This window comes from Lithobates pipiens, unplaced genomic scaffold, assembly GCF_037356315.1.
Source record: "Lithobates pipiens isolate NorthernLeopardFrog02 unplaced genomic scaffold, aLitPip1_a1.2 Scaffold_14, whole genome shotgun sequence".
In the NCBI taxonomy this organism is placed as follows: Eukaryota; Metazoa; Chordata; class Amphibia; order Anura; family Ranidae; genus Lithobates; species Lithobates pipiens.
Window position 1 is genome coordinate 1382479 of NW_027507728.1, and position 15376 is coordinate 1397854.

Sequence of the window (15376 nt, forward strand, 5' to 3'; positions counted from 1 at the left end):
TTTCCATTAAAATCAATGAACGCTTTCACACTATGGCAGTGTGCTGGCGGGGCTGTGAAAAACTACCCTTTCCATTGAAATGAATGGAAAGTGCTTCAAAAGTGCCTGAAAAAGCTCTTCAAAAGCGCCTCAGTGTGAAAGTGGCCTTAAGGTGAAAAACACCTTTCAGTGACCGACCCCCCCCCGGTTTTATTTACCTGAACCCTCAAACTTGTCCCACAGGGACACGCTGTCTCTCTGCCCGGAGTTCTCAGCTCTTGATTGGATAGAATGATGGCACACAGCCATTGGCTCCTGCTGCTGTCAATCAAATCCAATGACTCAGGTGTCGGGGGTGGGGCAGAGTCCTGCATTCGGCCTCTATTGACACTGAATGCTCTACTCGGGAGCAAGGGGGTTATATCTGATGTGGGGAGGAGCCGAGAGACCCCAGGAGACTAGATTCAGGCCACTCTGTGCAAATCGAGCTGCACAGTGGAGGTAAGTATGATATGTTTGTTATTTGAAAAAATAAATAAACGGGCCTTTGGTATCACTTTTAATAGATTAGAAACTGCTTTCAATGACATGTTGCTGTGTCTGTGTCCATTTCTCAGCGATTGCTTGACTTGGGTGTATTCTCTCTCCTGGATAACTGAAGTCTTGTACATTTTCTACCACACTGATGCCACTAAAGCAAGTTCAAAGTTGATGCAAACTCCTAAACTATTGGGGTACAATTCAGTGCATTACTACACATTCATAATAGGGGGGTTGCCAATGCACAGACCAAAAACCATAGTAAGGCTGCTTTACAGTCGCTACAGCGCTAAAAATAGAGTCCTGACCCCTGCACTCTATATTCAGTATGTTACATGGTCCTGACCCCTGCGCTCTATATTCAGTATGTTACATGGTCCTGGCCCCTGCACTCTATATTCAGTATGTTACACAGTCCTGACCCCTGCACTCTATATTCAGTATGTTACATGGTCCTGGCCCCTGCACTCTATATTCGGTATGTTACATGGTCCTGGCCCCTGCACTCTATATTCAGTATGTTACACAGTCCTGACCCCTGCACTCTATATTCAGTATGTTACATGGTCCTGGTCCCTGCACTCTATATTCAGCATGTTACACAGTACTGACCCCTGCACTCTATATTCAGTATGTTACATGGTCCTGGCCCCTGCACTCTATATTCAGTATGTTACATGGTCCTGACCCCTGCACTCTATATTCAGTATGTTACACGGTCCTGACCCCTGCACTCTATATTCAGCATGTTACACAGTCCTGACCCCTGCACTCTATATTCAGTATGTTACATGGTCCTGGCCCCTGCGCTCTATATTCAGTATGTTACATGGTCCTGGCCCCTGCGCTCTATATTCAGTATGTTACATGGTCCTGGCCCCTGCACTCTATATTCAGTATGTTACACGGTCCTGACCCCTGCACTCTATATTCAGTGTTACATGGTCCTGACCCCTGCACTCTATATTCAGTATGTTACACGGTCCTGACCCCTGCACTCTATATTCAGCATGTTACACAGTCCTAACCCCTGCTCTCTATATTCAGTATGTTACATGGTCCTGGCCCCTGCGCTCTATGTTCATAAGACACGCCCCCTGCCATGCCCCTAAAAGGGGACATAACCCCCCCCCCCCCCAAAAAAGATTCATTAAATCCACAAGTGCTTTTTTTTTACCACTGATATTCCTTTATATTGCCTTTTAAAATGTACAAATGCAACAATTTAGAATTTGGATGAAAGGTTTAGCGCTGGGAAACACTTTTTGATAGATAAAATATGCATTTTCTATACAGCTATAAGGATCAGACCAAAATGAGGGACACATGAGGAGGAAGGAGGGACAGAGGGACATTGCTCCAAATCAGGGACAGTTGAGATAGTCCTGATCCCTGGGCTCCATATTTAGGATGTTATAAAGTCCTGAAGCCTGGACTGTATGTGCTACACTGTACAATATATAATACTCAATGTTGGAAGGTGAGATTTTCTTCCCAAGGCTTTACAGAGCAGTGACCACAGAAGACCCGGACAAGGAAAAGGAGTCACAGCTGAGGACTGGAAAGTCAGTTCCTGGTTCACTGCTTGGTCACGTGTGCGTGACGTCATTCCTCCCGCCCACCGGCTGTCAGACAGTTGAGGCGCAGTCTTCTCCAATATGGCGGCGCCCATGGCTCGGTAATTGCGCGGCTTCCAACTGTTCATTATTCCACCGTGTGCCGCTCTGTCCGATACAGAGATCCATCGCTCTCCTCTTTTCCGGGAGATCCGCACCCAGCGTGTGCGCTCCTCTGCGGGAAGAAGAAGCCGTACTGAACTACAAGCCGACCTACCAAACAACGCGTCGCCATGGCAACCGGCGGACCGACTCATATTGAGGAGATACCAAGAGCTGGCAGTTGATCGAGTCCTCCTGATGTCCAGGATTGTAAGCAGAGGGTGAGATATATTCTGTATACACTGATCCCTCTGTTATATACTCTGTATACACTGATCCCTTCTAATGTTATATACTCTGTATACACTGATCCCTTCTAATGTTATATACTTTGTATACACTGATCCCTTCTAATGTTATATACTTTGTATACACTGATCCCTCTGTTATATACTCTGTATACACTGATCCCTTCTAATGTTATATACTTTGTATACACTGATCCCTTCTAATGTTATATACTTTGTATACACTGATCCCTTCTAATGTTATATACTCTGTATACACTGATCCCTTTTAATGTTATATACCCTGTATACACTGATCCCTTCTAATGTTATATACTCTGTATACACTGATCCCTCTGTTATATACTCTGTATACACTGATCCCTCTGTTATATACTCTGTATACACTGATCCCTCTGTTATATACTCAGTATACACTGATCCCTTCTAATGTTATATACTTTGTATACACTGATCCCTTCTAATGTTATATACTTTGTATACACTGATCCCTTCTAATGTTATATACTTTGTATACACTGATCCCTTCTAATGTTATATACTCTGTATACACTGATCCCTTTTAAAGGTATATACCCTGTATACACTGATCCCTTTTAAAGGTATATACCCTGTATACACTGATCCCTTCTAATGTTATATACTCTGTATACACTGATCCCTCTGTTATATACCCTGTATACACTGATCCCTCTAACGTTATATACTCTGTATACACTGATCCCTTCTAATGTTATATACACTGAGCCCCTCTGTTATATACCCTGTATACACTGATCCCTTCTAATGTTATATATCCTGTATACACTGAGTGGGGGAACACTGAACCCCTCTAATGTCATATATCATGTATACACTGAGCCCCTCTAATGTTATATATCATGTATACACTGACTGGGGGGACACTGAGCCCCTCTGTTATATATCCTGTATACACTGGGGGGGGGGACACTGAGCCCCTCTAATGTTATATATCCTGTATACACTGACTGGGGGGACATTGAGCCCCTCTAAAGTTATATATCATGTATACACTGGGGGGGGGGGGGGGGCACTGAGCCCCTCTAATGTTATATATCCTGTATACACTGACTGGGGGGACATCTTTCCTACTTAAGGTTGTTTCTTCTCCAGGGCCTACGCCTTTAAGCTGGGTACACACTATAAGTGCCCCCCAGCAGAACACACCGCCAGCGCTGGTCAGATGCTGGTTTTCCCACATGCCTGTTTGCCAGAAGCCGATCGTTGGCCTGGCTTCTGTCAGACAGGCCGCTGTACACACTGGCCGAATGTCGGACGGTTGCTGTGATATTTGGTCTCTAGCTTAAAGAAACATAGTTTCTCCTGTCCCTATCGGAGCCCATTACCGTGCCAATCCTCTAGAGCCCTGTGCCACGGCCATCACTCCTGCACGCATCTGCGGGAGTGACATCATCGCGACTCGGCTGTACATATGACCGAAGCCTGTGAAGATTGATTTGATATGACAATGTGCTGCTGGAGGGCTTTGTTTTCAGGTAAGTCTGTCATAATGTGCTAGTATGCGCTGCATACTAGCACATTATCACAAAAACTACCCAGGGGCTCTTTTTTTTTTTTTTTTTTTTTTTTTTTTTCTTAATTTTCATCTTTTTTGTTGCAGTCTACTACCGCTTTAAGGTAGCTGCATATAACTCATGGTCTATGGATACAAGTAGTGTGTACTTAGCTGTACTCCAAGATAAGGAATTTACAGGTTAGTCAAAATTCTTATATTTTGTGTCCTTTAGCGCACTGCTCACAATGCTGACAGTATGGAGTTCATTACTGCAAGTATTATGGATTTCTGCTCTTCTCTGTGTTTTCTTCTGATGAGGAAAGAAACAACCTCTGCTCATGAGTAAGATTTTGAAAGTTTATTTAAAAGAATAGAAAGTAGGTGGATTAACGCACACCGAGATCCTTGGACATGGCAAGATCTGACCTCTCGATCAAACGTGAGGCTTTAAGGCCCCCTGTCACACTTGTACGGCCTGAAAGTCGCGTGACTGCCGCAGCTTGAAGCAATGCCTGTGTAATCTTGAGGTCTGTTGACCTCAAATCACATCAAAGACGGACCAAAGTAGTGCAGGGCCTACTTTGAAGTCGCACAGATGTGAACGGTACTTATTGGAAATCATCGGGTACGACTTGTCATGTGACTTTGCAGTGCCAAGTCACAGGGCAAGTTGCACAAGTGTGAAAAGGGCCTAAGGTCTGATTCACGCCTATGGCATTTTTAGTGCATTTTGCAGATTTGCGCTACAGAACATGGAAACCATTTGAGATGGATTGTAGTGCAAATCTGCAAAAAGCACTAAAACTGCATAGGTGTTTTGCATTTATAGTACTTTTTGCATTTTGCAGATTTGCACTACAGTCCATTTATCATGGTTTCCTATGGAACACGTTCTGTAGCGCAAATCTGCAAAATGCAAAAAGCACTAAAAATGCCTAGGTGTGAATCCAGCCTTGGCCCACGTTCCCACCTGCGTTTTTGCCCAGTACTGATTTATATGCGATCCAATCAGTCAGGGGCACCTGTGATTAGCTGCAGCCTCATTATAAGCAGCGGGAGGTTTCCAGAACCCGCAGCTAATTACAGCCACTTGCAAAGCTTGTTTTTATTACTTCCATAATAACGTATACACACCAACAGGGGCTGGATTGTAGTCATTTTACTATTATGCCTAGTGCTTGACAGTTGATATTTCTTCTCAGTAATGTAGGCCATACACGGTCGAATTTCGAACAAATTTTCTTTTGAAAATCAGAAAATTATTTTTTTTTTGTGATCCAATGATGCCACCATTGATTTTCGAAATTCGGCCGACCATGCCTTCAATTTCACCTCATGTTGCTACAGAAAAGAATTTTCGTGACCGGGAATCTTCTTTTCTCTCCGTAAATTTTCTTTTCTTATTTCTCGCATGATTCTCCCATCATTGATTCGAAAATCGTTTGTTTTTCCAAAAATTTCCAACATGTCCGATTCCTCAAATTTGATTTCCACACGAAAATCAGCTGTTGCTGCAGCCCCACTAATGGTGCGAAATTCATACAAAAATTCTTAGATACGTTTTTTTCTAAAGAAAATTCTTTCGAAATTCGAACAGTGTATGGCCGGCATTACATTTGTCATTTTATTGGTACTGTATACTGTTATTGATTTTATTATTATGACAGCAGTTTAGTTATGCCGGCCATACACGGTTCGAATTTTGAAATAATTTTCTGTATGAATTTCGCACCATTAGTGGGGCTGCAGCGACAGCCAATTTTTGTGTGAAAATCAAATTTTAGCAATCGGACATGTTGGACATTTTTTGAAAAACAAACTATTTTCTAATCAATGATGGGAGAATCGTGCGAGAAATGTAATAATAAGAAAAGAAAATTTACGGAGAGAAAAGAAGATTCACAGCCACGAAAAATTCTTTTCTGTAGCAACATGAGGTGAAATTGAAGGCTTGGTCGGCCGAATTTCGAAAATCAATGGTGGCACCATCGGATCACAAAAAAAACTATTTTTTTTTGATTTTTGAAAAGAAAATTAGTTCGAAATTGGACCGTGTATGGCCTGCATAACTTACCAAGGCAGCACCACACTAGTGTGTTTAGAGGGGAGTGGAGTGTCTGTCAACTTTTCTAAACGATCGGTTGTAAAAGTGATCCAAATAATGTGCAAACAGAATAGACACTGTAAAGGAGTTGATGATCTATAGAGAGAATCGTATACAGAGAAGAGGAAGGAAGTGAGCATTAGTCAGCTCTAGTTTCCTGCTGATTATTAACACTGTTTTTCATATTATGTTTTCCTGCTCAGGCGTTACTAATCATCATTGTGCGGTGAGTCTTTTCATGTTCTACCTTGCTGCACATCGTGCAGTTTTGTCAGCCATTTGTCATGTGGTGTCCAGGGCAGGCACCCCTCTATTCATTGTTATATTCAGCTGATTGAGGATTTTAGCACCACATCTGTTTAAAGAGGGATTCCACCAAAAAAAAAAAATATTAAAAGCCAGCAGCTATAAATACTACAGCTGCTGACTTTTAATAAATGGACACTCACCTGTCCCGGGGTCCAGCGATGCCGAGGCCGATCGATCGATCGGCTCTCGGCTGCTGCCGCCACCATTCTAGGTGAGGGAATCAGGAAGTGAAGTGAATCGGCTTCACTTCCCGGTTCCCTACTGCGCATGTGCGAGCCGCGCCGCGCAATAGGAAATCTCCGCGCTGTCACTGGGACCCGTGTGTGTCCCAGCAGACAGCGCGGCAGGGCAGGAAATGGCATAGACTCCCACGGGAGTCTATGCCCGGAAGTGGGTGAAAATACCTGTCTTTGACAGGTATCTCCACCCCCCTCCCCCCTGAAAGGTGCCAATTGTGACACCGGAGGGGGGGAGGGATCCGATCAGCGGAGGTTCCACTTTAGGGTGGAATCCCGCTTTAAGTAAACATAGTTGAACTGTTTTAGGCCTCCTGCACACTGCAGCTTTAAAAAAAGCTCAGTACAACTTTTTTTTTTTTTTCTGATATAAAATGTAGCCCACTGTTTACAATGTGCCTATACACAAGACGCATAAACAAGTGTTGCGCCTTCTTGTGTAAAAAAATAAAATAAAAATAAAAATAGAAAAATCTGCTTTCCTGGTCAGTGTTTTGCACCAACACGTGGAATTGCGCACATACAAGCATAAATAATAATGAATTGTCCCTAGGAATGTATTGTGTGCAAAAATATGCACACAACAGATGCCTGAAAATACGTCCAAAAAAATAAAATAAAAAGCAGATGCTCAGACATCAGTACCGTGTGCAACAGGCCTTGTTAGCATTTTCTAAGCCCCTGTACACATGGTCGGAGATTCTGCAAACCAAATCCATCGGATTTTGCCCGTCGGATTTAGTCCGACGGATTGTGTCTGAAACTGTTGCATACACACGGTCGGGCCAAGTTGGCGAAAAATCCGATCTTTCAGAACGTGATGACATAATTTCGTTACGATGGGACTACGTTCAGGCTAGTAGCCAATAGCTTTGATGTAGGAATTTGATCTGAGCATGCGTGGCACTTGGTCCGATCAAAATGCTCTACACATGATCGGATTAGGTCCGACCGGCCCAGTTGGTCGGGAAATATTTCCAACATGTTGGAAAATTGGGTCGGACGGAGATTCGGACGGAATCAGTCCGATGCATACCACACACAGTGGGATTATCTGACGACACGGTCTGATAAGACTCATTCCGACAGATTCTCCGACCGTGTGTACAAGGGCTTAGTGTGATCTCTGAGGTCTTGGTATAGAACGAAAAAGCACTTTTTCTATGCAGGCGATAATGCCCCTGTAAGCCCTTGTACACACAGTCAGACATTCCGACGGAAAATGTCCGATCGGACCATGTTGTCGGATAATCCGACCGTGTGTAGGCTTCATCGGACTGTTTCCGTCGGAATATCCGACCGACAAAGTTTTAGAGCTGGGCTATAAAAATTTTCGACAACGTGATCCTATCGGACCTTGTCCGATCGCTTGTAGAGAATTCCGATCCGACAAAGTGCCACGCATGCTCAGATCAAATTCCTAGACCAAAGCTATTGGCTACTAGCCTGAACGTAGTCCCGTCGTAACAAAATAATGTCATCACGTTGCGTACGATCGGATTTTCCGACAACTTTGTCCGACCGTGTGTATACAACACCAGTTTCGGACAAAACCCGTCGGACAAAAACTGACGGATTTTGTTGTCGGAATGTCCGACCGTGTGTACAAGGGCTAATAGAGGTGCTGTGCCTTGACATGGTATATGTCTTTTTATTCAGCATGTAGGCTGATCACATGCTCAGCTGGAAGATTATATTATAGAATCGATAATTGTAAAGTATTTTGTACTTTCAGCAGAGTCAGACATTGTGCCCATCTGATGGAAGGCAAAACACCTTTGCCTTCCATCAGATGGGCATAATGTCTGACTCTGCTGAAAGTACAAAATACTTTACAATTATTTATACGGTATAAAAAATAAAAATATAAAATGGGTTCCCCTTGGGGTTTTTAGGCAGCAATAAGAAACAAGGATGAGTGTATATATACAATTATTTTATTAATCCAAAAAACATTGTAGCCACAATGAGTTAAAATTCAAGCTCTGGTACACATTATTTGAACAATTAAATGGATAGAAATACATACATCACTTAGTACATAGATTTTGGTGCACGCAGGAAAAGTTTTGGGGAACCCATGCAGGGAACCCATGTGAGCAGCTAATGTGTATTCTACTATCTGGCTGATTTATGCATAAAAGTGAAGTTGTTACCAAAAGCTATATATAAGGATTAACCAAGTCAAAAAAATTGGCGGGCTTTGTGGGCACACAATGAGAGGAAAAGTTAATAAAAAGTGCAAATTTTATTACAACATTATTAAAATTACAAAAAACATATAAACAACACCCTGTATGGACACAGTTACCAGTTACCCAATGATGCAGTTACAGAGGGCTGGATCTAAGGTACAGAGATTGATGTCAAAATGTATCAAAGTGGAAGAAAAATTTCTGATCCAGTAACCACTTAAGCCCTGGACCAATTTGCAGCCAAAGGACCAGGCCCACTTTTTGCGGTTCAGCACTGCATCGCTTTAACTGACAATTGCGCGGTCGCGCGACGTGGCTCCCAAACCAAAGAGCTTTCTTTTGGTGGTATTTGATCACCGCTGTGGTTTTTATTTTTTCCGCTAAAATAGAGCGACAATTTTGAAAAAAATGCAATATTTTTTACTTTTTGCTATAAGACCCCTTTCACACCACACCGCCGATGGCGTGGGCGGTAAAATGCCGCTATTTTTAGCGGCGTTTTACCGCCGGATTTGCGGCACATTTCGGCTGCTAGCGGGGCACTTTTACCCCCCCCCCCCCGCTAGCGGCCAAGAAAGGGTTAAAACTGCCAGTAATACGCCGCAATAGCGGCGTTTTGCTGGCCGGTATTACAGCGCTGCCCCATTGATTTCAATGGGGAGCAGCGGTGGAGGAGCGGTAAACACACCGCTCCTTCACCGCTCCAAAGAAGCTGCTGGCAGGACTTTTTCCTGACGTCCTGCCAGCGCACCGCTGCAGTGTGAAAGCCCTCGGGGCTTTCACACTACAGACAATGGTGCAGCTTTTTTAGGGCGGAATGCAGGCGCTATTTCTAACGCTATAGCATCTGCAAAACGCCCTGGTGTGAAAGGGGTCTAATATCCCCAAAAAATATATTAAAAAAACATTTTTTTTCCTCAGTTTAGGCTGATACGTATTATTCTACATATTTTTGGTAACAAAAAAATCGCAATTATTGATTGGTTTACGCAAAAGTTATAGCGTTTACAAAATAGAATGTGATTGCTACATTATGGCGGACACATCGGACATTTTTGACACGTTTTTGGGACCATTGTCATTTATACAGCAATCAGTGCTATTTAAATGCACTGATTCCTGTGTAAATGACACTGGCAGTAAAGAGTTAACCACTAGGGGGCAGAGAGGGGTTAAGTGTGATGTATGTGTTTTTTTTTTTATTTTATTTATTTATTTTTTTACTGTTGGGGGGGGGGGGGGGGGGGCGTGGCTTGGCATGTGACATCACTGATCGTCGTTCCCTATAACAGGGAACAGACGATCGGTGACAGCCACACTAGGAAAAATGGGGAGAGGTTTGTTTACACTTACCTCTCCTCATTCTTCAGCTCTGTGACCCAATCGCCTGATTACGGTGCAAAACACATCAGTATTTTCCTATACCCTGTTATTCTTTTGCTGTGGATTTTTTTTATTTTGTTTTGATGTGACCCACGTTGTTTCAATTAAAGATGGGATTTCAAGTCTTTTTCCAGTGTGCGGCTATCCAGAGTTTTCTCCTGCTTGCTTGTTTGCTCCTGCAGCCACGGTCACGGAGCTCAGGACCGGGTCGCGAGTGCAACCCACGGCTGGGCACTTAAAGGGCAACGTACCTGAATGTGCAGGAGGCAGTCTATAAGCGGTTAATGCCTCCAAAAACTTGCTAGTTGACACGTTTCACTTAGATATTGACTTCCTCAGGACAAAGACTGGTGCTGGTGAACTTGTGGCTCAGGATATGGGGGAACCACACAGAACTAAAAAATGGCCAAGACAAACGAGAAATTTTCATATGTGTGAATGGATACCCGCATATCCTGTGTTCTATGATAGGGTATCACTAATCTATAGCGATGATGTGAGAATATATTAAAATATAGGTCACACACAGCTATAAATAGTAACAAATTTCCACTCTAAATGTATTCAGTACAGTATCAACAGGACCACTATTTAAAGTGGGCGAGGGCTCAATCCCACTAGGTATAGAGACCGATGGTATATCTGAATGTATAAATATACTGCACTTTCCCATAGGGGAGGCCTTTTTTTGAGGCTTGCATCTGTGTTTCCGCATAAACAGGGGAAAATGTACCCCCTTCGGCACTGCACCCCTATGTACAACCTTCCTCGCTGTGTGTTACCAAAAGCTAAAGTCGTGGTAAGAAATTTATTGGAGAGTGACAGCAAAAGAAAGATGTTGTACCTTTTTTCATTTCTGATCGGTTGCTACGGATAATGAGCCCCGTTGTGCAGCAAATTGTCTGTTTTATTTTCTTCCATGCATGCATTTTATTTGCAGAAATTGATCATTTATACTTCTTTTATAAACGTCTCATTCCATAGACCATAGTTTTGTGTATTATGTATATTCTGCTTGTAGTAAACTGGCAAAAACATCCTATGAGGCTGATTGTAGGTGTTGACGGACCAAAGAATTTATGCTTATGGGAATGGTGGGCAACAAATATAATCAAATACAAAGCTCTTAGGAACAGAGAGGTAACATTTTCAGAGATTCACACTTCTTATTTTTTCTCTACAGGTCACGATCCTATGATTGGCGAAAATCCTAGCAATGAAGAAAAACTCCAGAATTCCCTTATTGCCATTTTCGAGTGCGAATTTACAATCTTCATCTCTATCAATGAAACCTCAAAACCCTGCGTCGCATCTAAGGACTGGGGTCATTAGCCGCAGCTTGGACATGACTGAGGATAGTGAAATATCAGAATATGAGATGCATCAAGGTATCTTGTGCAAGTATACTGTTTATACGGAATGAAAAACTAGAAGAATTAGAAACCCATTGTTAGGAATCTTCTCTTGTGATCAGTCAAACTCCAGATGTATTGAGAAGCAGACAATTTATTTCTGATGTGGCCCACAAAAGGGAGATCCTTGCAAACAGAAGTTGCAGTAAGAAATCACACAAAGAAAATGTCTCCCCCTCCTCATTCCTACTTTGATACCACCTCTATGTTTCTATTGAGGAAACATAGATAACGTGCCTGGTACACGATGGTACTTTATTTTGGCTATCAGGGTTTCCTGTACAATCTTATGCTACCATATATAGTAAGGCATAATCATCCTACAAAAAAAAGTCAAAAAGGGGTAAAGGTGCGCTATGGACCCTAAATCTATAAAAGTTATAAAATATGGTGGAGTGGAAAAGTAATCAAAGTGGTTAGAAAGTGAAGAATAAAATGAAAAAATAATAAATAAATGAATGAGTGAGTAAGTGCCCTAGTGATAAAGACAGGGGCTGCCACTACCTATTGGAATCACCCCGAAAGGTGAATGGTATAATAGTGTATCAAAGGGGTAGTAAACGGCGCACACCTGCTAATAATATGTGCAAGTTGCCAATCTAGTAGAAATCATGTAATAAAATGTCACAAAAACTAAATACGTGATGATCCGTGGATAGAAAATTATTTCATACCTAATACAATGTTATTGAAAAGTGCTTGATACAAAACGCTAGGTGTTATTTATGAATTATAAGTACCAAAATACAAAACCAAAAATATAAATTAGAATGTCAGAATCGCAGTCCTGTATTGTATGCGATTTAAAAATCGCTAAGTGGAGCTATATTGCACATGTATATTAAAATCCAGCAGCAGAAAATTATAAGCAAAAGGAAATCTCATTAAATTGCAATCTATATTTCGTGCGATTCTAAAATCGCTACGTGGAGGTATATCGTAAGTATATAATGCAAGTCCCACAGCAGGATATAGTGAAATACAAAAACATAAAGACACAAAAACCAAAAATATAGATAAAATGTCAAAATCGCAATCCTGTGTTGTATGCGATTTGAAAATCGCTAAGTGGAGCTATATTGCACATGTATATTAAAATCCAGCAGCAGAAAATTATAAGCAAAAAGAAAATCTCATTGAATTGCAATCTTATACTTATTGCGATTCTAAAATCGCTATGTGGAGGTATATCGTAAGTATATAATGCAAGTCCCACAGCAGGATGTTATAAGCGGAGAAAAAGTAAAAATCAGAAAAAACAGTAAAAATGTCTTTAAAGACGGAAGTGACAAAAGTGCTTCAGTGCTTCAGAATTTCCAGGATGATGACCGGTGCATTAATAGTAAAAATTCACACTCACCAGCTCCCCATCCCCGTGTGGGGTTAATGCGCCTCCACAGTGTGAGCCCCTGTGTCGCTGCTTTAAAGCTGGTCCGGTTTAAAAATCCATGGAAATCCTCATGAAAGATAACAAAGTGGGGCAGACATAGTGTAATCCAGTTTTAAATGTTTATTTAAATGTTTAAAATCACTACTCACATATGTGAAATGAAAACCGGCATTACAATCATTCAAAAGGATGCTGTATGTTTGAATTCGCCGCCAATACCGCTGTATACGAGTGGAAACACCTGAGGCCACGCCCTACGCGTTTCGTCATCGGACGTCGTCTGGATCATAATCATATGATCTATGATCTTATAATCATCCTACAACTTACTATGGAGTTAGTTGAGATAAAACAATACAGCAAGTTAATACAACAACGTGCTCAGAAGTAGTTTTAAAAATCCGTGTTATTGTTTTTCTAATAGTCACACAATAAACATTTAAAACTTTTCTAACACCCATTATTGCAACAGATGTGGATCCTACTACCCTTTTGTTCTCAAGTGTACAAATCCATTAAAGGAGACCTAGAGTAGCGCCTTTTTTATTTTTTTTGTGTTATTATAAATCCTTTGTTTGAACATGGATAAAACAGCACAGATGGTTAGGCAGTGCAGCTTTGTAACATTAGAGTTACATCAACGTGGTATAAATCAGTTCAAAGAAATATGGTACTTTCTATTGTATGACACTAGAAAAAGTCAATCGTTTATAATTAAATTGGTACAAAAGTAATATACAATTAGTTTTATATTGTGGAGACATGAAATAATGAGTTTGGTGTTTTTATAATGTCAGTAATATGCTACCATTATGTGGTCATGTTGCTATATATTATGTATACGTTCTTGTATGTATTGTACCATTATGTAATTTACATGTCTGTGCCCCCATGGAAAGCATCTCTCCATGGGGGCACCCAATGAAGGGATTAGCCAGGAGCGCCAGCGAGACACCCCAGAAGGGGATCGGGGCTGCTCTGTGCAAAACCCACAAAGCAGGTAAGTATAACTTGTTTGTTATTTTTATTTAAAAAAAAAAAAATCGAACCTTTACAACCCCTTTTTTAACGTTTTTTTTCAAAGGTCTTGAAGATGTTCGATGCGTACTTGCAATCAGGACTGCTGATTAACATATTTCTGAAATAGTTGTTGTGTATGTGTAGTGATCTAAGGAACATGTGTGCTGGTCTGCCCCTATCTGAAACATACTTCTCTGGTCCAGTCCTATTTATATAGTTACATAGTCTGGTTGAAAAAAGACACAAGTCCATCCAGTTCAACCAATGGGGGGGGGGGGGACAAATACAATCCTAACACCAGTTAAGGCTTATTCTAAAGCCCCATACACACTATCAGATTTTCTGCTGATTTGTGTCTTCAGATTTACCAAAACGATGTAATACAAGGGCCTGCCTGATTGCATACACATTGAAACTCCTAAGGTTTGACCTCCCATATTCTATGGTTTTCGTAAGTCCTGAAGGAAAAAATCGGCAGAAAATCTGATAGTGTGTGTATAGGGCTTAAAAGTTAATTTTGGAAGAAAATGATTACAGTATCTGTGGGAGGCAGTTAGGGCTAGTTTACACTCGCCTCAAAACATGGCTTCAGACACGCTTTGTTAAAGCTCTCTCAACGCCAGTCAAATCCCCTGTCACTAAATAAAATGGTTAGATTACAGTCCTGTTTACACCTTGCTTTTGCTTGGTGCTTCGATGGCCAGAAACTTTGGAGCTTCGATGGGGCTTCGATGAGCCTTTGGTGGGGCTTCAAGTGAGCTTTGCCATAGACTTCTATGTAGGCTTTGAAAACACTTTAACTAGTTCCCGACCGGCACACACCGATGTACGTCGGCAGAATGGCACGGGCAGGCATATTGGCGTACAGGTACGTCCATTTTAATATGCCGCCTTGTCATCGTGTGCGAGCCTGCGGTGGCACGCTCGCGTGCTGATCGGGACCCCCGTGAGTTCGGTCGCGGTTCCCGCGGACTCGATCGCCGCGGGGATATCCGCGATCGTCTCACGGGGCGGCTGAACGGGGAGATGCCGTTGTAAACAGCATCTCCCCGTTCTACCTAGCAACAAGTGACACTGATCTCTGCTCCATGTGATTGGAGCAGAGATCAGTGTTCACTAACACAAAGCCCAGCCCCCCCACAGTTAGTAACATGCCCCTAGGAACACTTAACCCCTACACTGCCACCCCCTGGTTAACCCCTTCACTGCCAGTGTCATTTACACAGGAATCGGTGCATTTGTATAGCACTGATTGCTGTATAAATGACAACGGTCCCAAAAATGTGTCAAAAATGTTCGATGTGT

General features: G+C 42.0%; 1 protein-coding gene across 1 annotated transcript in view; it reads left to right on the forward strand.

Moving 5' to 3' along the window:
• The first annotated feature begins 2143 nt into the window (after positions 1 to 2143).
• The window catches only part of CNTRL (centriolin), a 159948-nt gene continuing 146715 nt past the window's right edge, over positions 2144 to 15376 (forward strand). The window contains exons 1-2 of the mRNA XM_077479161.1: positions 2144 to 2458; positions 11433 to 11637. Coding sequence (XP_077335287.1) covers positions 11466 to 11637 — 172 coding nt within the window. The 5' untranslated portion in view covers positions 2144 to 2458; positions 11433 to 11465. The remainder of the gene's footprint in view (positions 2459 to 11432; positions 11638 to 15376) is intronic.